Below are 21,758 nucleotides of genomic sequence, written 5' to 3' on the forward strand. Positions count from 1 at the left end.
TAACTCCCAGTGTAAGAAAAAAAAAACAATGTTACGTTCAAATTAATGTTAATACAAAGGAAGAAATGCTTGGTTAAAATCAGAAAACAGAGATACTTAATGAGGTACGTAAGAACAACGGACCCCTTGTTATCAGTCAAAAGTTTCTCGTATCAGCCACCCGAGTGGGGCGCTGCAATCGGGCAGAAATGATGCGAGGGGGTAGCGCGTTGGTTTTCAGAATTTTCAGTCGTACTGTAGACATAGTGACGATCGGAAGTGCTCAAGATAGTTAAGGAGACATCGGTATCCAAACAACAGTGGCACGAGGGGGGAGTTCGTCAATTTGAAGTCGAATACGAGGTAGGTGTGGATACATATATTAGAGGCGCCCGGTTCTCTGCTTCGTGTAGGGATCCGGCATTTGATTATAAACAGATCGCACGTATAGAATCGATCATTGTCGTCGTTGAAAGAAAGCATAAACGGCTCACGTGGCTAAATAATGAGGAGTTTTTGGTTCGAGGTAGGTGTACATGTGCGTGCTGGAGCCCCTGACGCCATGATCGATAAGTTAGAGGCGGTTCGATTTATTTTTTTAATTGAAAAAGACTCACTACCACCTAATTTTCAACTTTACTGTTCCTCGGTAATGCCGACACAGACACTGCGTGATTTTTCCAATTTCCGTAATTAAATTCAAGCTTAGCACCGATTAAACAAAATCGGGTAATATCGAATGTTAGTAACGATTCGTTATCTCACTATTATTAATTAATAATAATTCAATCATTTTTGCATTACACAACAGTATAATAAAACAACCGTGAAGATACTGCCGAGCATCAAGAAGAAATAGACATTCAGTTCGTTCGTAACTTAGTTTATTAATTCATTTTTATATACCAAAAGTACAGAGAAAAAACACAAAATTGATAATAATCATCGTGGTTATTATTATCTCCGAGTATTTTATTTTATATAGTTTTAGACAGCCGAGAATCCATCGCTGAAAATAAAAAAAAAATGAGAAATAATATTTCAAATACGTAGTACAAGGAGAAAAAATTACTAGACCCTATTTTTTCATTTCTCTTATAGGACAACATTCCTAGAGTAAAGAGATATTCAAAAACTCGTTTTGAGAGTAACGAAAGATTCTTTTTTGAAGAAAAAAATTGACAAAAATCGTTCCATGATTAAAAACAATTTCCCATCTTGAGAGTTGAATAACGAATGCGATGATATTTTTTTGAGAATTTCAAAAAATGGCTATACTGTGAGAAATAATCTAATAAACATTTTATTGTTCATAGAAACTACAAAAATATATTTCTTCAGAACTAGACTTCGGAAAGTGTCTCCCGTTACCTTTAGAACGCATTTTTGAACATCTCTCTACGGTAGATGGTACCCGATAATATATTACTAGCGTAAAACAAATTTTCCAACCAACGACCAAATACGGTTATATTTTTTTCAGTCATATTTTACGTGAAAAAAATTTCAATCAATTAAAAAATACAAGGTCAAAAAACATCCAGAATCGGTCGATTTGAGATGAAAATTCCCTTATTGTTCTGCCTGAAATTTTGATTCGAAAATCATAAAAAGACGGTAGCTACAAAATTTGTACGCTTTTATTTCAATCTCACCCGTGTTTGATATGCTCTGGATATTTGCCTTCGTGGTCTTCATGTTCTTTGTGGTCTTTGTGCTCGTGGCCTTCGGACTCTTCGTGATCGTCGCTTTTGTGGCCTTCGTATTCTTTCTGGCTTTCGTAGTTTTCGTGATCTTCGCTTTTGTGGCCTTCATATTCTTTCTGGCCTTCGTAGTTTTCGTGATCTTCGCTTTTGTGGCCTGCATATTCTTTCTGGCCTTCGGACTCTTCGTGATCTTCGCTTTTGTGGCCTTCATATTCTTTCTGGCCTTCGGACTCTTCGTGATCTTCGCCTTTGTGGCTTTGATATTCTTCCTGGCCTTTGCTCTCGTGGTCCGAGAAGCGTTCGTTATCTTTGTTTTCATGGATTTCGGGCTCCTCGTGATCTTCGCTGTAACTGCTCAAGGATTCTTCGCGGTCTTTGCTCTCATGAATCGCGTGGTCTTGATGACCTCCGTCAATCGAATGATCATCCTGTCCACCTACAGACAAAAGTTTAGGTGATATCCGCAAAAGTCTCAAGAATGATAACGTATAACGTATAATGGAAGCTGACAATAAAACTGGAATATGTAAATAATAAATGGTTTCAAATTGTCAGCGCCTTTACAAAATTTCTACAAATTTTGGTTACCAACATCTTATTGAATGATCAAAATTGACTTGATAGCAGTCCGTATTAAATTTCTCATATTAAATAAGCTCTAAATGACCGAGGCAGCTTTATTTTCTTGAAATCGCTTTCACGCAGCAATCCGATATCAACTGATGATACTATTTTCACTAAAACTGCACATACCGTAGGGGGCTGCTTCGCTGAAAGCGATGACGGCGATGGTTACCAAACCAAAGACGAAATAACTGGACATTTTTATTACAAAATCGTCACGTTACTGCTGATGTATATCACTGAAGACGCTGGATAAAACTGTACAGATCCAGGATGCCTATCACATATTTATAGACAAGTTCGCACGTTCGATTCGCGATTCCATGATGGAATTACTGATTTACGGATCAGAAGAAAAAAGGAAGAGGTGGGTGAACGGTAAACGATCTAGACAAATAAAGAATTCGGATATGATCAAGCATGCGTTTCAATATATTCGACGCATGACGTCTTCCGCGAAACGCGGCGTTGATTTACGATAATGAGTGGAAAGGAGTATGCAGCCTGTATTTTATTTAAATGAATTTTGAATGCTGGACTTGTTTATTTTTGTTTAATCGTTCGTTATTTTTTTGTTTGTTTTATACTCAATAAATGTCAAGAATTGAAAATAGCGACCATCTGCTGCTGATCCGGTTTTTATAATCATCGACTTTCGTAACCGATCATTCGGTTTCGGACATAGAGAATATAAGGGATATTCCCGGCGCAACGGTCCGGTTATCGGCCGATGATCAGCGAATTCGATGCCAGAATCTCATTTCTTACGATCTCGTGAAGAATTTTCTATAGTTTTGGGTCCCAAACGATTCTCGACTCCCAAGAGCAAATCGCGATCGAATGAATGTTCTTAGGATCTACTCGATTCGCTAGGAACTTTTATTGAACATAGTTCAAACTGTGAGAAAAGTGTGCTACAATTTTCAGGTGCACTTATTTTTTTGTTTGCCGGCGATAAATTGTTGAAGATAATATTCTGGGACAAGAACGTTTTTCGTTCTCAGGCCTTTATTGAATTGTTCTGTGTTAGAAGTTGATTTTATCCGTCGTATATTCATTCGTACAGTGCAGACTCACCAGTAGAAATTTTATCAGAGGAGAGAAGCTAATCAACGCTGAACATATTATTTATTATGGAAAAGATAACCAAAAAAAAAAAAAAGGAGTAATTGACTGTTATAACATTACAAACAGGCTATTTTCAGCGAAAAAACACTGGAATATTTTTTTCTTACTATGTCACGCCTTTGATTTTGCTATACATTTCACAAAATATTTGGCAGTGTATTGGGAATGTATAAAAAAAATTGGCATCGTGAAACTCGACATTTTTGCGGAGTAGAAAAAATATTTTACCAAGAAATGTGAGTTAATTAAGGTACGTCTGAGTTCTTCTTTTCTCTCGATTCTCTCGATTCTCTCGAATCTCGTTCCAGAACGTAACTCGTGTGGCGTAGCGATGTTATAATAGTCTCTGTTCGGCAGCTGACGTTTCTGATTTCTGATTCACGTTGAACAGATTTGAAACAATGCTGCAGTTTCCGAATTATATCAAAGTTATCCGAAGCTTAAGCTCCGTTTTATTGCACGTTATCTATTGCAAAAACCTAACTTCTTATTTCGTTGTCTAGCATGTTCTGACTGTCTGAACTAATTCTCTGGTTGCGTAATTGATACCGATAGATACCGATAGAATTCGATAAGTAAACATTTTTCTCACGTACTAAATACTTTTTGGGTACTTGGGATTGGATATTTATTCAAGATAAATCAAATTGTTAGGTATAGATCGCAATCTGTATATTTTGATAGAAATTGCACATCTATTCGTGATCTTAGCACTCCGATATATTCGAAAACTGGAATGAATTTTTTTTCCTTCGCCGTGTAGAAGGGTTTCGAACTCTTTGCACTTGGTTCGCGCTTATCGGAGTCAATAATTTCAGTTTTCTTAATAATTGTGTCACATTTGCACGCCGGGTTTTCAAGTTATCTTGGAACAGCTGTTATTTATACGGAAAGCTTCGAGAATAATCATGGAATTTACGGACGAAAGATAAAAGTTTCACCTTTATTTTATACTTTCGAATTTGTAGAATGGTCTTTACATAATTATCAAAGTTATGTTAATTCCAGCAGGTAACAGACGTTTCGACGAGTCCACGCTTTTCTCGTCATTACGATGTTGTCCATTACGCTTCAAATAGAAAAGTCAGATCGACAGTTTTCGGGGTCAACACACTCGTACAAGTTATCGCATCAAGGGGACTTTCGTTTCGATAGGTTTTCCACAATTTCATAAGATTTCAACGCGTATTATATGTGAAGTTGATCCCAAAATGATGCGTGAAATGGTGAAAGGTTGACTTGCCACCTGACCATTTTTCGTAAGTATGCAAAAATGACTAATTGCCAAGTATCGAAAATAATTTAGGCTTATGCAAAAGCTCCGAAAAATAACAGACACAAAGTTACTGTCACTTGATAATTAATCAGTGTACCACAAATTACTTTTAACTCGTTGGAACTTTTACGGCTATTCAAATTTCTCAATCAGCGAAAGACTTGCACAAATTACATTTTGTAATCATCATTTTCGGCGAGTCAATGCAAGCATTTAACCGAACAGCCGGCCTTGTTCTTGAGTTCAAAAATTTGCCAACCGTGAAGCTACATCCAAACTCCAGGGTGGAAAAAAAAAAAAATGAGGGAAGTATATGATAATTGAGCATATTATTTATTGACGTACTCTACAATTACATAGTAACTTGAGAATAGAAAATTAATAACCAGCACCGTGTTAGTGATTGTACCGGGACAATCTCTTGAAACTTGAAAATCAACTGCGCATGCTCGAGTTTTATCAGCTGTTCGTGCAGGCTGGCCATCCCGAGTTTTCAGCTGTCAAATTGTTTCTGGCGGCGATGTATTTGATACGAATTTTGGAGGTTAAAATCTCAAATAATTGAAGCGGTGACTCGGAAAGGTTTGGGAAGCATTTGTTATTGGGCCGGAAATATGATTCTTCAAAGAACGGTCGGAATTTAATGCTTATAATGCTCTTTGAAAATTCAAACGTAAACATTTTGCGTACGTTGGCCCGCCTGCATCGCAGACAAGAATATCGCTGCGGGAAGATTTCGCCCACCAATGAGATTGAATTATTTGGCGCATGCGCGGTTGATATTAAAGTTTAAAGAGATTGTCCCGGTACGTGATTGCCACGTTTATTTTAAGTCGTATCGATGTTCCGGGTCAACTGTTTTCATCAATCCTTTGGCTGCTTCGAGAGTTGAGACATCTTCATGGCGTTTCTCGTCCATCGTAATTAATTCCAATACTGTAAACGAGACAAACGAGAAATGTCGTTATACGCGTGAATCTCTTACCCACTCGGAGAAATTACTAAATGCGAATAGTTTCAATTCTTTAATTGAACTAGATATTCATTTTAGTCGTTGTATCGAATAAATACAGTTCTTAATAAATTTAAACAATTTATTTTTCCAATAAATGCGTCTTTAGTCAATGGTATTAGTAATGCCAAATACATCGCTGACCCATTTATCTTCATCCTCGTTTTTGTAATCGTCATGGTTGCCTTCTTCGTCATGTTTTTGTGTATCGCTCGATCCGGCTTCATGGAACTCACCGTCATCTTGACTTCTATTGCCCCAATCGCCATGTACAAAAAAGAACACGTGTAGTTACAATTTTTCGATACCTCTATTGGTTTTTTCTAACAACGGGGTGAGGAGTGGGGGATCATTTGCAGTTTGAATCTAAAATTGCACTAGCTTCGGCTCCCGTCTTGAATTTGAAGGGGAATTTGGTTTTGTCAACTAACTCAGTTATTTTCAAGTTTTGACTAAAATGATCGCAACTAAACTTTTGGGTAATTTGATTTTCTACAACTATGGATATTACAATTTTTTCGTCTACGTTTGATATTTCGTACGTGAAATTAAGTTATAGCATTTTCTTGTTTATCATCAACTTTAGCGTATAACAAAATGTGAAAAATCTTGTAGTGAACAAAATTCAACCCCTCCCGTTCCCACCCCCAATGATTATCAATTGAAAATAATGGTAAGAAAAGAATTGCAATCATACAGTGTCAAGACCATCAAAACCGATATGAATAAATCTTATTGTTAGGTATCGGCGAGCGTATAATTAGAAATTTAATACCACGGACATTAAATCGATTTTCTTACGTTTCATTGATATGTTTCTAATTTTATGTGCGTGAAATTGAATTTTATTTCTTATCTAAACACTGTAACCATTGTAAGTAACAAATAAATATGCATAAAGGTATTCGGACCAATATGAGCAAACAATGCTTATCATCAACAAAAGAAACATACTCGTCTTTATTTTTTAAGTATAAAAAGCTGGAATTTGTTAAAATACTGTACAATCCATTTTAGACAAACACCTCGAAATATGGTGTCGCTAAATGAAATTAAGTATACTGCACCTTCATTATCAGAGTTGTGCTTAAAATTTTTATTCGTAATTTACGAGAAGCTGCAAAAAATTGCGCACGATTATATCATCCTTACCCATGTAACGATTGCTTCAGGCCTTCGCTATGAGAGCCTACGGAGTCTTCGCGTTTATGGGGTTTGTGAGTCGAAAACTTTCCGTCTATAGCTGTAAGCGAAGATATTGAAAAAGTTTTATAAAATTTTTTTACCAATCATATGTCACGAAGCTGATGGAAAGTTAAAAATTCGCGCTTCGTCATGTTGAGTATTCGTAACGGTACAAGTAATTAAACTCAGTTAAGAAGAGCTTCGGATAACTAGAGACTTTTTCTAAAATTTTTTTGTTATTTTGTTTTTTATTATTTACATAAATTAATTAAATTTTTATCGAAAAACTTACGATGTGCCTGGTCGCTCACAACGATAACGATGACGATCACTAAAACGAAGGTGAAATATTTTGACATGTTTAGTGTAAAGTCAACGCGATATTATACGTCCACTAAGCACATAAAAGCGGAGATTTAACGTTGGGTTTTGACTGTGCAGACTCAGGATTCGTACCGTTTATTTATATATGAATTTTTGGTATTTAATCCGTTATTTCACAAAATTTTACATTTGCATATCAAGAGGACGTGTAAAAGTTTATGGCTGAATATCGTAATCGTGATACTTATATTCAAATCGCAACAATTATAAACGATCGTACGGACACAAGGCACTTATTTTTTTGTTCAAACACATTTCACCCGGTGCAGTATTCGTGGCGTTGTTTCGCGACAATGAAGAGAAAGAGGCACGCAACGTTACTTTATACACCTCAGCCTGTATGTGGAACTTCTTTATTTCCTTTGAAAAATTGCGTTTTTTTTTAAATTTTTTTACTTTCATTTTTATTTTTTTTGTCTTTTTCACTAAATGTCGCGAGTTATGAATCTTAATTATTGTCGCTGGTATAACCTCTTGTATAAATATGCTGCTGATCAGGTCTTCGATTATAAAGTGGTACCTGCGTAGATGACGCGACGCGGAGTTCGGGGAAAAATATTTATATTTAGTTGTAATTATTATTCAATGGACAAGAGTTGGTATCGATCATTTTTGACCTACTGATAATTTCTCGTTAAATATCGTATTTCTTGCAGTATTTTTACGCACTCGAAGCGAATCCGTCGGTAATCGTAATTTAAATTAGGATGTAATAGTATATTGTAATGTATGTTAAGTTTGAAATATTAGTCGTTGGTGAGCCGAAGGCGAATATTGAAAATAAGCGAGGCAAAAAGACAATTGCCTCCTTGTTTCGCACGATTATTTATACATGGGGTATTCCACGTCAAATCAAACGGTCGGTCTTCCTGATCCGTTTTAATCCGATTGTCCTTACGCACAATCAAAATACATATCGAAAGGATGAACTTTGAATTTTTTCCGATTTTTTCGAAACATCGATATCTAATTACCTTCGTTTCGTAATTCCAGTATTTTCCATCTATATATTCTCAGGGATATCTTCGCAGCTTACAAACATAAGTAGTTTTACAAATAATCAATGTACTCGAGTATTTCGTATTGAGATTTATAAAAAGTATCGAATATGGTACAGATACTTGTAGTCCGTTGTTATTTATAATATTCCTCTTTTTATTTTTATTTCAAACATTGCGAGATTTTCGACTTTACAAGACAGTGTGCATTATTATTATATATTATATACTATATATTACTGCAGAAAAATAGGTAGTAACTAATCTTAAGACGTGTCCAGATTCATGCGTTATCCATATCATTTACGAATCGCCATTTTCGTTTGAGAAGAGCCAGGATCATGATCGTAATCGCACGTTTATCTCCTGCCGAATCCTCCCAGTAGCCCCGACAGTCCTGAAAATCCGCTGCTTCCCAGGATTCCGCCGTCTCCATTTCCTTGACCTCCAAGTCCACCGATTCCACCTCCTGGTTGACCTCCTCCTCCTCCTCCTTGGCCACCTCCATTTCCCAAACCTCCGCCACCGTTTCCACCGTTATTGCCGCCATTCTGAGCTAAGGACGAGAAGATGAACGTCACGTCAAATTCTAGTGGGAATTTCATTATTATCACTGAGATACGGTCAGTGCATCAAATAAATGCTCCTTCTGATACCTATATTCCAAGATTTGGCTGTCAGTCGATAATTAATCTGGTTCCTGGTTTTTATGAACACATCAAGAGCCGTTTCCGGTGTGCAGGTTATTATACAGATATTTGCTATTTTCGTTGTTTATAATAAACGTAAAATATACTCCCGGGTACGAAATGAAAACCATTTTAGTAGCTATGAGCATAAAATGTAGTGTTACTGTATTTGCTATGTGACAATGGTCACTTGTACTATACTTTCTTATAGCTACTGCGATGATTTTACATCGGTGCGAAAACCATACACAAAACAGATTCAATATTGCAATAACCATAAAATGTATTGTTAACAGCTATAATCACACTCGATATTCACTTGCCGTACATTTTCTTGTAATTGGAACAATATTTGATCCCTTACTACAACGGCATACATTTTATAAGAATTTTCCAGCAACTGTTAGCAATGAAATTTGATCAACGAATAACTCGTGTGGATTCGGTAATTCGAGATAAATACTAAAACTTCTCTGACCACTAACAAACAAACGGGATGAAAAGAAACAGTGACGGGTTCTGTAACGGTCACTAAATATCGATGGTAGGGCAAAAATGGAGGAAGACGAGCTAAATGATAGAGACGAGGGAGAAACTTTTCGCATATAGACAGGATTTGATAGTTCTGCTGAGGGTGATGATCGTTCGCAGAGAGAAATAATTCACTGTACTAACTAATTGTAATGTTAATATAGTCTCACTGCAGCAGAAAACGTTTCGCAAGCTTGGACAAGTTGATTTAACTTGTAGCAAACTGCAATGATATTAACACTTAAATTCGCTAATCTGGTAGACAACAAAATGTGTCACTCAAAAAAATTTTGTCATAAAAACTATACAATTCCAGCCAAAAGTTCTTTACTAAAATATTGAACCCGTGCCTCACGACTGTAAAAAAAAATTCAATTATATGCATGCTTACGTCACTTTTTCACAATTAGCAACCGCCTTTGGTTCCGGAAATACGATTTTTTAAACCTGTCTCAATCTAAATGCATGATTTAACAATAAACCAATATTCAAACTCATCGAGTATAATATAATAATTAACAATTAAACGTACCCATCGACGAGGAAGCGAAAAGCGCGACGACGAGCAGAAGAATAGTAATCAACTTAATCATTTTGATAAAGTATCCGGCACCGATTGCAAATGCGATTCTGACAATATGCTTTTAGCGAACTGCGAAATATCCGCCTGACGATTTCTCGCCGATCTATTTCGGCTTTTATACTATTTCCCTCAACGCTCCTCATATAGAGATGCATGTTAGATAAGTCGACGCGGCTGTAAATTCGTTTCGCTGTAATTAGTTACACGTTACTATTATTATTCGGTTTCCCTTCTCGCCAATATATTTCTTCTACCTCACTCGCGGTATTTTGTCAACAAGTTTTTACCCGATCCCACCTTCTGCCAGCTCTACTCTACGGATGAATTATTAAAACCCGTGCAGGGAATCCCCGATGTCATTGTATGTGCTTCTTGCAACCTTGATTTTCACTCGAGTTGAACGGCGGATCGTCGATCGGTTGGAACAAAATATACTCACGACCGGTTGGTGTGATGTAAGGTGAACGTATCCTGGCAGGCTGATCGTGAAAGAAGGATCGTCGCGGATTGTAAAGTTTTGATCAGCGGATCAACGCGAAAGCCTGGAAAAATCGGTTTTCGTCACATTGTTTTGGAAAAATTGGAACGGAAAGTTGAATTGAAATTCTGCGTCAAGATCATTTCGATACGACTTATTTTCCACTATTCGCGTCGTGTCTATGAACTGAAAACAAGCAGTAAAAACAGTTTTTCTGCGATAATTTTTTTCAATATGAAAAAGGAAATAATCTGTCGGTCTGTTCGACTAACTTCCGCAATGATCTCGAAAATGGATGAATGAAAAATCTGAAACTGATGGGACTTGGTAGCCAATTGAGAAAGTTTTGAAAGTAAATTAGAAAAGAAAAAATTCTGACAAACCTAATCTGTACATTGTGAAAAAAAGAAATATATAGACTGGGAAAAACGCAATCGTTTATCTAGAAAAAGTTATGTTCATCGATAAAACCTTAAAAAATTTATTTCCGGTAGAACCGGAAGTTCAAATTAAACAGGACATGGCAATTTTTCATGCCCATCATTTTCTTGCAAAATTCTGTAAGTTTTAGATTTTTTTATTAAAGCGGTTTCCGAGATCATCGTCAGAGTTTGTTGGTCTCGCCGACATTTTTCTAACAACCGGTTTTTCGGATTCTAGACGTTCGAAAACGTAAAGATTCGTTGAAATTAGAAAAAGTGATTTCCGACCAAAACCAATACTCTTTTTATATCACCAAATCCGACGAAGAGCAAAAAGTTTCGTCTGTTCAGTTATTACAAAATTGCAATAAAAATGTATGTATTTATGTTTGAATCAAGAACATAGAATTGCCCGTGACATTGATTTCGAGACGGTGTATTTTTATTCTACAAACAGTCGCCTCTTTAATTCAGCGAAACGTATTATTATACCAGCTATAAGCGTGGGTGGTAAGAATAAAAACTTATACGAGGCGAGACAAGACCTGAATTTTACGTGTTACGAGTCACGAGCTTCATGATTTATAATGCGTAAGCTATTTACTATTTTACATCTAATCCGATCTTTATAAAAATTGAATGATTGGTTGCGAAGATTTATTTATACGTATATGTACAGTATATATATACAGTGTACGCATATTTACAATTGATATGTAAATTTAAAAACCGGTACTATTTGCTTCTGGTATCTGAAGCGACTGTGTAACTTTTTCGCCATGAGAGCGAAACGCTGAGACTGAAAGGCTTTCGACCAGAAGATATGTGATTCGAGAAACAGGAATTTTACAATAGAAAAATTTATTCCCAAACCGGTTTCCGGGAAAATCTTAATTTAATCACGCGTCGTTCTTTCGATACGCTGCGCATGATACCAATTATAAGAATAAATAAAACACATGACAGGAGACCGAGTTTTCCTGGAATTTTGCGTATGCATTTTTGTACGAATAGAAAAAAAAAGTACAGCATGAATTTTAACTAACCACAAATCGTTTATCAACATTAATTAAAGGTACGAAGTAGTTTCTCCATTTTTAATGATTAACTTTTTTCGGTTTACCATCAATCATTGTAAGAACATGTAACCTGCGTGTGAAATAAGCCTTTCCATATTTTGTTTTTCCATTTATTAAGTTTTGTTACATTTTTGATATTTATTTTGCATTGCGAATACAGTGAGGATTAATAATATACAGAAGTCGAGGTGAAATATTTAAAGAATTGTTTCCATTGTCAAATCCTGATTCTTGCGAGGTCCTTTTTAATCGCTGATCTTCACGGTTGCAACCGCGCAGTCATTTTCTGCCGATTCCTTCGTTTACGAATCCTTCATCCACAAAACCTTCGTCGACAAATCCTGCTTGGAGAAATCCTGGTCCACCTCCACCTCCACCGAATCCACCCGGACCTCCTCCACCTCCACCGAATCCACCCGGACCTCCTCCACCTCCGCCAAATCCACCTGGACCTCCTCCTCCTGCACCTCCAAATCCTGGTCCTCCACCCCCGCCGCCAAATCCTCCAGGTCCACCGCCGAATTGGGCTAGGGATCGGAAACAGACTTGATTATGAATAATCGATTCGATGAAGAGGGATTTGCTTGATCAGAAATGGCGAGCACGTCAAGTGCTGACAGTTTTTGATTTTTGTTTACGGGCCGCAAGCCGTGGGAAAGCATTAATCGCATACGATATACATAACCTGCAGACAAATTATAGAGCACTAATTCGCAGCGATCAATCATTTGTAGAGACTGAAATAGCGGATCGATGTTTACGGTGTGGACTGCACGGGATTATTATTATTATTATTGAAACAAGACGAAAAAAATAGCTTAGTCATTAATCAGGGAGCTAATGTGAGAAGAACCGTTGGACAGGGGCTTGGGTTTTTTCAAGTTCAAAAGTGAGGGAACTCAGCGTTCGAAAAAGTGCTCGTATCTAAACCTATGGCTGAGCTGTGAAGTGGAAATACGGATGGGAGTTGAAATTCACAATTGAAACTGCGTAGATAATGCTTGAATAAAATTAGAAAATTTCAAAGCTGCGACAAAGTTGCGAGCACTAAAATCAAAGTGACAGTAATATTGTTCAATCCCAGCGTGTGTGAACTGTCTTTTTAAAATTGGAATTTAGTAGAATCCAACAATCCATATGATCAATTAATATTCCTCATTTGAATACATAAATTGTTTATGAACCAATATTTCACTTGACAATGAGTAGAATCAGGATGAATTAAAAAATTGTGCTTTTTTTTTACCCAAACGAACGATCGGTGCAGACGTTTCAAGCACTGTCAATATAAGTTGAGGAAACTCACCCATCGCCGATGTTGCGATTAGAGCGACTGCCAGCAGAAAGATCGCGATCGTCTTGGTCATGTCGAAATTGTCGATATATCAATGCCAAGGAAGTTTTGGCGAACTGAATCGATCGAATGATTTTCAGTCGCTCTGTTTCGACTTTTATACAATCCGTCGCTCCACTGCTAATCCATTGTCAATTCGTTGCGCGGTTACGTTGTACACACTATTTGTTTACTATTTCCACCTCTGTTTTTTAATCACTTTTTTTAAACCTAGCTGTTATACGTCCCCGTCACATGACTCGTTAAAGAAATTAAAATCGATCACGGACTTCTAGATTCGATTTTCTTCTTGGCTTTGGTTTCTATTGGAGCTAAATTCCGCACGGAAGTAAAAAGTAGAGTGAAAGTATTCTGGCTCTCTGAAATAGCAATCCAGATGTCTTGCAGTGAGAGAATATTCGTAAAGCGACTTAACGATCGGCGTAATATGGTATTTAATTTGAAACAGTTTCAATGGTCCTTCAAACGAATTGGAAACACAAAAGAAATTCTCTTTCAAAACCACTTCGAGTAAGGTTTTAATAAGGAAATCGTAGCATACGATTGAATCGTTTTGAGGGTAATTTGCATTTAAAATTCACAATTGACTCTAGCTGTTTACCCTGAGAATTTTCCGACCGCATAAATCCGACAGTGAAATGTTCCGTGACAACGAATAGCAATGCCCGTGACCTTGTAGTTTCACGGTACAGTGAAATTGCCATTTCATCAATCACCGTATTAATCAAGCAAATCTTTACTTATGTGAAAAACATCTAGCATCCACGTAAAAAGCACGTTACATAATCACTCGTATAATTATCGCGTAATTCGATCAAGTATCGTTCTAATCCTCCTTTCTAATTCCTTCAGGCAAAATTTCGTACCAACCATTTACTAACGAAGACAGATTTCCAAATTTTGCATGAAACTTCAGCGAAGAACAGGCACAACGCTTAGTTATCTTGTAAAGTGAAAGACAAAGTTCGCAGACCAAGATTCACGGTCAGGATAAGACACTGATATCGTTTCTTATCTGGTTCCGTACAAGCTTAATAAAATATTGTTTAGTCTCAGCATGAAAGAATGACCTCAGAACTTTAACTTCATTTGCAAATGGTGTTTACTTGCGACAGGATGCAAGGAAATGATCGTGGGTGCAGAATATCACAGGTCATTGACTTGACCTTGGCCTTGAACCAACGGACTCGCATCGCCTCGGGTCAAAATCTGTAAAGCCATGCTTCAGCTAGCCGGCCAATGTTACGCTGAATCCGATGCTCACGTAACCGATGAAAAAGAAACGCTTACCTAATCATTTCGGTCCACAAGCGACTGCGGTTTTGTTTGAACAACTTGGAATCATCCTCAGGACAAATGGATTCGCAAAATCCGTAACGAGGAGAATCATCTCTCTGCTCTTTTTTTTCTGATAAAATCTATCCTGTGAGTTGAAAGGTTAATGAAAAGAGGAAAGGAAAAAACAGACGGGAAGATGGATTGCATTATGTCATGTGTACATTTTGACCATTTCAAGTTTATTATCGTGATAGGAAAGAAAAACTTATTTATGAAACATATGCAGAAGACTAAGTTTCTTCGCGTTATCCGCGTTGGCTATTCCATTTTAAAATATATAGCAATTTCCATTGCCTCGACGCAACACCGATGATTCTCCGCCTTATTGTTGGCCAAATTCTGATGATCCTCCGTCTTGTTGTTGTTCGAATCCTGAGGATCCTCCTCCCTGCTGTTCACCGAATCCTGAGGATCCTTCTTGCTGCTGTCCGAATCCTGAGGATCCTCCTCCTTGCTGTTGTCCGAATCCTGAGGATCCTCCTCCTTGCTGTCCACTAAATCCTGAGGATCCTCCTAGCTGTTGTCCGAATCCTGAGGATCCTCCTCCTTGCTGTCCACTAAATCCTGAGGATCCTCCTTGCTGTGATCCGAATCCTGAGGATCCTCCTCCTTGCGGTCCACCGAATCCTGAAGATCCTCCTTGACCGCCGCCACCAAATTGGGCTGAGATTTGAAAACGATTAGTTGGTGATTACTTTCGAAAGTAAGGAAAAACGACATTTGGTAAAGAATCGATTGATCAGTTTTCGTGCATATTCTGCCACTGTAAAATACTTTTCTGTACAAGAAGTTTTATCTACTCTTTTGATAAAGAAATTAAATGGAAGAATGTATTTCATATTCGTAAATTACAGTTTTAAAGTCGTTTGCTGTTATACTACACCCAACGGCAATGTTATTAGGTTAAATTGTCATATCCTCTAATCAGAAATAGGGTATAAGATACTCAAATTCTGGTCACTGTGCCATATTTGTACTTTTCAGATTCAAAGTATAGGAGTAAAAATTACTCAGTTCTGATCAAATTATCAATTACAAAAGTACTTGATATTTTGTATTTCACAAAGTGCGAAGTAGATCAGGACTTGATATTTAGTCAATATCAAGTACATAAGCATCATGTACTTCGTGATTACTAAAGGTATTTTCAATCCATCCAAAGACTCAATTCAATGCTAAACTTCGACTATGAGCAAGTTCGAACACAAATTTTGAACATCTGATACACTTTATTCTTTAACTATCCATCAATGGATCAGTCGATGAACTATAACATCATCAGCCGAACAAAGGGTAAAATTTTCTAATCTTGTGCTTTTATAATCAAATATGGCGAAGCAAAAACTTACGCATTGCGGCAGCAATCAAGGCGATGGTTAGTAGGATGACTACAGTCTTGATCATCTTGAGAATATTAGGATCGACTATGCTTGTTGAAACGGGACCAGCGATAATAGTTCACGGTGTGTTTTGATATAACGAGACTGAGCTGCGTATCTGCGATTTTATACTTATCTATCTGCCCCTTCCGTCGTCTAAATACTCACTTCACACGGTGCGTGATGTTTGCTGACACAGGTGTACGTTGAGTACAATTTCAAGTCCGCAACAGGGTTCCGTGTTTTTTTGGCTCTTCCTTAAGACGGCGAGATGACTTTTTTTCACAAAGAATATAGCGACTTTTTGCTCACGGTTATGCTCCAGGGGTCCATGTTCAAATTTTGACTTTGACGAGCGGTCATGGACAGCGAATATCGTTGTTTCACGATGACAGACTTATTTGAAACTAAAATAGCACCGTCCACCGATCTTACGACCGTACCTTTCATGAGCCGACGAACATACGTTGGACGAGAATTCTATGAAATCGATTTTTGTCGGTCATGATTCGCCATGTTTGAGTATCGACTTGCTATCAAGCTGCCTTAGAACGGCGTGTCCATGACCCTTGGTGAGATCCAAACGTTCCAAAGACGGTAGAGCACAAGACTTCAAGGACGTGTATGTAAAATAGCTGTTTATTCATCGAAGTACCAGTCACATTATTATCCAATCCGAAACGTCAAGAATTCGGAATTCTAGATGTACTAAATTTTAACACTGAACATCTGTAATTAAAAATGTCCAAATAATCCACAAAAAGGTCATTTTCGCAGTAGATGAAAACTATTACGTGGCTGTTCAACAAATACGTTTGTTTTTAGAGAAGGGGGAGGGGGGATGTAACGTTCGATATATTTATTTATCTACCTCGAATACGTTCCATTATGGACAGTCTTAAAAATATATCGAATTATGGATTAATAGACAAATAAAAAAAACTGTGGTAAAGTGAGAGGGGTCGAGATTTTTTTATATATTATTTTTTGGGGATCTGGTCAAGCAAACATATTCGTTGAATGGCCCCTAGTTTAAAATTCGTGATAACCTTCAAAATGACTCTACGTTAAAACGTTTCGAAAGCTTTGATACACGAAAGTCGAATATGGCGAACACATTGCAAGTGTTATTAGTATTACTTTACAAGGGTAACTTTACTATCGTCCAGCGGTGCCTGTTTCAAACTCCGGTCTCCGGTTTTGAGTGTTTTTAATCGTTCGAACATTCGCGTTGCTGGGATTTTTACCTGGTACATTTTTCACTCTGTGATTTTCCGCTCTTGAATTCGTAGGTATTGTAAGACTTTTAATTTCGAATTATGAGCCCTGTATTATATTGTAAATTTTGATATTGAGATCTGGAATTTAGAAAGCGATTGACAGCTTTCATGCTTTATGGATAATGACCTTAGGGAGGATGCTAACCGTATTTTTCGATGAGAACTTTACTGAAACGTTTATTTTATAGCATATAATATGACTTGCGTGCTCTGAAATCTAAATCTCGCAGGTTCCATTTTTATCACAAGCGTATAATTCTTTCCACTATTTTCTAAGCGGATTTCTAATTCTGCCGGTTATGATTCGTTTTCAAATAAAAATTCGTAAAATGCATTCTGGACTGTATCGTACATTTAAATTTCATTTATTGAATTTAGTACCGCTTCGTTTGCATCGACAATAAAAAGCTGACTGAAACTGGGATTTTTATTAGTTACAGGATATAAAGGTGTATTAATTTCATTATAAATCTGTCCTATGAAGCGAAAGAAACTTCGCTGTTGTAACTTCTAATTCAGTTAAAACAATATTCTGATTTGGCATGACTGCTTTGAAACAAAGATGAAGAAGAAAAAAGGAGACAACAACCATTGAAAGAATCTTCATTATTTCTAATACAAACATTTCGTCAGTTTTATTTGTATAAATTTTCCTTGGCGCGTGACTTTTTCATCTATGATTTTGGCTCTTCGTTGTTTCACTGAAAACTGTTTCAATCCGAATAATTACAAATTCAATTAAATGACCGGCTCATATAATTTTTTTTTTTTTATTTCGTCTAATAATAACGCTTCCTGCATTTCTATTTTGTAAGAAAGTAATATCTTTGTTCAATCCTCCAACGCAATTGAATTGTCTGCTTCATTGTATGAATTTTATTGCTATTTCGATTCGCAATAGTTGTTTATCAAGCTATCAAACAAACACAAACCGTAATGTAAAGCAACACAGTTTGTAGAATGAATACTTTAGAGTCTAATATTAAATTAGTTCTAAATTCAACTGAACATGTATTTTTTAAGATTGGATTCTGTTCATGACTATTTGTGCGCTTTGTCTTGTATGGATAGGATTCCTCAGATTTGTCACGTGTCTACTAAATTTAACTCTACACTTTTCACTACTCTAGGAGACTCGGGTTCGTTGTAAAGAATTTCAAAATTTTAATCTTTCACAGTTTTTAAAATTCGTACTACCAACCCCTTCATTCCTCAGCCTTCGGGCTAATTCCAGTTTCAGGTGATATAAAAAAGAACACTGAAAATACCTTAATCCCAAGTGAAAACTTGAATGTGAAAATTACCGAGAGCAATAAAATAAACGACACTTGCTCTTCAATGAGTGCCTGTATCATGAGAGACAGAAATAGCTTGTATCAGGTATTAAATGTCAGAGGTGAAACGCTGCTAAACCACTTGGAATTAGACGGTCTCGTTACTCAACCCGAGGAATTGCTCGGCTTGTCAGTGTGGATACGCATATAATCAGCTGTCGAGGCTGCTCGGTCATAGACCTGGTATAACGTCTGGTTTGTTGTTGAAATGCGAATTAGCAGAATGTACAATCAAATAATGAGTAATTGCCTTTATTTAATAGAAGTATTTCATTGCTATATTGTGACGTGGTAACGTCGCATTTCATTAAGCCATTCTAGAGCGAAATATTTTTTCATAGTCTCGTAAGTTCTAATATTCACCTAATGTTAATGAAAGCATTTATTTTAAATGGGTAAATTTTTCTCTCAGTATAGTCAGTGATTGACAAATGAAGGAAGGCTTCCGAACAATACTGCACCCAGAATTAATTCCATCCACTAACACGATTAAAAATTTAATATACCAAGTTTACGTACTAGAACAAAACAATCATGATGAAAAATCGATGTAATCATATTTTTATTCGTAAAATCCTGTAACGGAATGAACAAATAATTGTATTACATCGATGGCGCGTAACCATAACATATTAAAAAAGAAAATACAAAGAACGAAAAGTTAAGAAAGCGTAAAAGAACACGGTGCGTTTTAATTTAAAATAGATGTTGTCCTTTCTGGTTTCATTGGACTGTTGCAAAGTGGTGGAAAATTTTCGGAAAATTTGAAGCTCGACGCAGGACTCTTGCACATCCCGAACGATCAGTGAACGTATTATTTGTTTCACGATTTCCGGTTCGCCATATCGATTCTTGATTTAACGACCATATCCTCGATGGTGACCGTGGTTATGGCCGTGGCCATGGTCCTGGCCATGACCCTGATTATGTCCCCGATACCCATCATCGTGATGCCCACCGTATCCGCCATACTGTCCGCCATACTGTCCGCCTCCATTTCCGTATCCACCGCCACGTTGGGCTATAAAAAGAGAGAAATCAGTTTGCAAGTGATAGACAAAAACTGAAATAAAATGAATGACCATGCGATGATAAGTTCAGGCAAAGCATTTCGAAGGTGGCTAAATCTGTTGTCAGGTGCGGGATGGGCTCGTTTAAATACGCTATTGCAGGCACAGGTATATTTGTTAATAACAAATAATGTGGCAACATTTTTCTGATAACCTTCCCCGTAAAAAATGTCGGATGAAGGAATCGGAGCTTGTGACAATAGTGAGTTGAAGCGTAAATCCCGGCAAGGTAGAAATTTTAACAGAATATAGGACCGAGAATACAAAGACATCAATCCAAATCTTTTCTCATTCATTTTTAAAATCATCACCGTCTTCTGTACGTATCTATATATGTCCGATTAAAAAACCTCTCTCGTCTCAATTTTATTTTACGGACAATTTTCTCCTCACTCATCGTTTTATCTTTTTATTTATACATCTGTGTGTTATTTTTTATTTAATATGTGTTTCTTTTTTTTTCTCACTATCAGGCTAAGTTTGATAGACCTTCGACGAGTAGTGTTCCTTTTATACTGCAACCATAGAATAACGAATTTAAGAGAGAGTGGAGAAATAGAAAACAAAATCCGAAGATCCAAAAATTATACAAAAAAGTTAAATTTCGCTTGGTGTCTGATTTTATGTATTTGTGTTTTTTTCTTATTTAAGAAGAAACTAAAATCGTTACAAGCTCATCCGAAATCTTGAGCTGTTTTTGTGCCCGCTGTCTACGTTCATGTCTACTTATTCCAATTTTATTACATGGATAGGATTCTAATAATACCAGACATAAGCCTGGGAAAAACACAAGATCCGAATAGATCCATGTATAGGTAATGGGCTCAAAAACCGTACGAGATTCCGTGTAAGACGAATATTGCTCTTTCCGATCTCTTCTTCTTTGCATAAAATACAACTCTCTACCCGAAGAGAAGAGTTTTCTTGTACTAGGTTACTGTTGTTCCAACGGATATCAGATATTTATATATCGTATTCAATAAAGGTGGAAAAAACTTACGCATAGCAGTAGCAATCAATGCGATGGCAAGTACAAGTACGATGGTCTTAAACATCTTGAGAGGTGGAATGCAAACTCGGAAATTGAAGCTATAAACGTTGACGATGTGGATAATTCGATCTGGTCATTCTTTAGCAGCTCACTCAGGGTTTTATACTCACCGATCTACCCCTCCCGATGTCCAAATGTGTTTACAACGTCTCGCATTTGCATACTAGGCCACTCCTGTTGGAATCCTGCACCTTTTTCCTCATAATTGAACGTTTTATTTGTGGCTTGTTTATCACAAATCACCGTCGAATATCATAACATATAACGCACGTCTGCTCGACCTGCTTGACTATAACCATTATTGAATGTTCACTCATTAAGCTCGGTCTAAACGGATTCACGTCGAACAGTGCATGTATGAAAAAATCGCGTGACGTATAACCATTATTTTTTCTAATTCAAATATGTACCATCGTTTTATTGAACCTCAAAGATTAATTAAACAAGTAACTAGTATTAAGTATTATTAAAGGGATTGGATTAACAATTGTCGTTTTATAATCAGAAAGAGATCGTTTGATTATTGGACTTGTCGTTTCTCTTGCAAATTGGTCGTATTGTGCTTTCCACTTTCTGTATACCAAGTCTACGTATAAATGAAGATTCCTCTTCAGACGGGATTTAACTGTGAAAAACTGTTCATCAATATAGGTAGACAAAGATGAGGATCTAAAACATAAGACTTCCACCAATAGAAGTAATGTTATGGTAAGTTGTCATTGGAAATAAACTTTAAATCTGGGGAGTCTGAAGAACGAAAATAATAAACGATTGACTTGTGCGAACTAAGTTATTTCACTTTTTATTTTATCATTCCAACGGAATGTAAAACAAGTGTTGAAATATTTGAAGCTCGATTTCTTATCATTTATCATGTA

At 36.8% G+C, this 21,758-nt stretch overlaps 4 protein-coding genes and 1 long non-coding RNA gene across 5 annotated transcripts; all 5 read right to left on the reverse strand.

The window, feature by feature from the left end:
* Positions 1 to 1,614: 1,614 nt before the first annotated feature.
* LOC124176030 (sarcoplasmic reticulum histidine-rich calcium-binding protein-like) lies at positions 1,615 to 2,598 on the reverse strand. Its single transcript, XM_046556807.1, has 2 exons — positions 2,439 to 2,598; positions 1,615 to 2,121 (listed from the first exon to the last, which is right to left on the reverse strand). The coding sequence occupies exons 1-2, from the start codon at positions 2,506 to 2,508 to the stop codon at positions 1,631 to 1,633; spliced, it is 561 nt and encodes a 186-aa protein (XP_046412763.1). The 5' UTR covers positions 2,509 to 2,598; the 3' UTR covers positions 1,615 to 1,630.
* Positions 2,599 to 8,368: 5,770 nt separating this feature from the next.
* On the reverse strand, positions 8,369 to 10,202 carry LOC124176036 (ctenidin-3-like). The gene is made up of 2 exons (XM_046556815.1): positions 10,045 to 10,202; positions 8,369 to 8,848 (listed from the first exon to the last, which is right to left on the reverse strand). The coding sequence occupies exons 1-2, from the start codon at positions 10,103 to 10,105 to the stop codon at positions 8,652 to 8,654; spliced, it is 258 nt and encodes an 85-aa protein (XP_046412771.1). The 5' UTR covers positions 10,106 to 10,202; the 3' UTR covers positions 8,369 to 8,651.
* A 1,968-nt stretch (positions 10,203 to 12,170) lies between these two features.
* On the reverse strand, positions 12,171 to 13,538 carry LOC124176034 (WW domain-containing protein C660.06-like). Its single transcript, XM_046556812.1, has 2 exons — positions 13,381 to 13,538; positions 12,171 to 12,601 (listed from the first exon to the last, which is right to left on the reverse strand). Exons 1-2 carry the CDS (start codon positions 13,439 to 13,441, stop codon positions 12,354 to 12,356), a joined length of 309 nt encoding a protein of 102 aa, XP_046412768.1. The 5' UTR covers positions 13,442 to 13,538; the 3' UTR covers positions 12,171 to 12,353.
* A 1,386-nt stretch (positions 13,539 to 14,924) lies between these two features.
* On the reverse strand, positions 14,925 to 16,273 carry LOC124176032 (heterogeneous nuclear ribonucleoprotein A1-like). The gene is made up of 2 exons (XM_046556810.1): positions 16,116 to 16,273; positions 14,925 to 15,429 (listed from the first exon to the last, which is right to left on the reverse strand). Exons 1-2 carry the CDS (start codon positions 16,168 to 16,170, stop codon positions 15,089 to 15,091), a joined length of 396 nt encoding a protein of 131 aa, XP_046412766.1. The 5' UTR covers positions 16,171 to 16,273; the 3' UTR covers positions 14,925 to 15,088.
* Positions 16,274 to 18,995: 2,722 nt separating this feature from the next.
* LOC124176038 lies at positions 18,996 to 20,992 on the reverse strand. Its single transcript, XR_006869287.1, has 2 exons — positions 20,830 to 20,992; positions 18,996 to 19,780 (listed from the first exon to the last, which is right to left on the reverse strand). It is a non-coding gene; the product is annotated as an uncharacterized LOC124176038 (long non-coding RNA).
* Between the last annotated feature and the right edge of the window lie 766 nt (positions 20,993 to 21,758).

This window comes from Neodiprion fabricii, chromosome 2 (genome assembly GCF_021155785.1).
Source record: "Neodiprion fabricii isolate iyNeoFabr1 chromosome 2, iyNeoFabr1.1, whole genome shotgun sequence".
In the NCBI taxonomy this organism is placed as follows: Eukaryota; Metazoa; Arthropoda; class Insecta; order Hymenoptera; family Diprionidae; genus Neodiprion; species Neodiprion fabricii.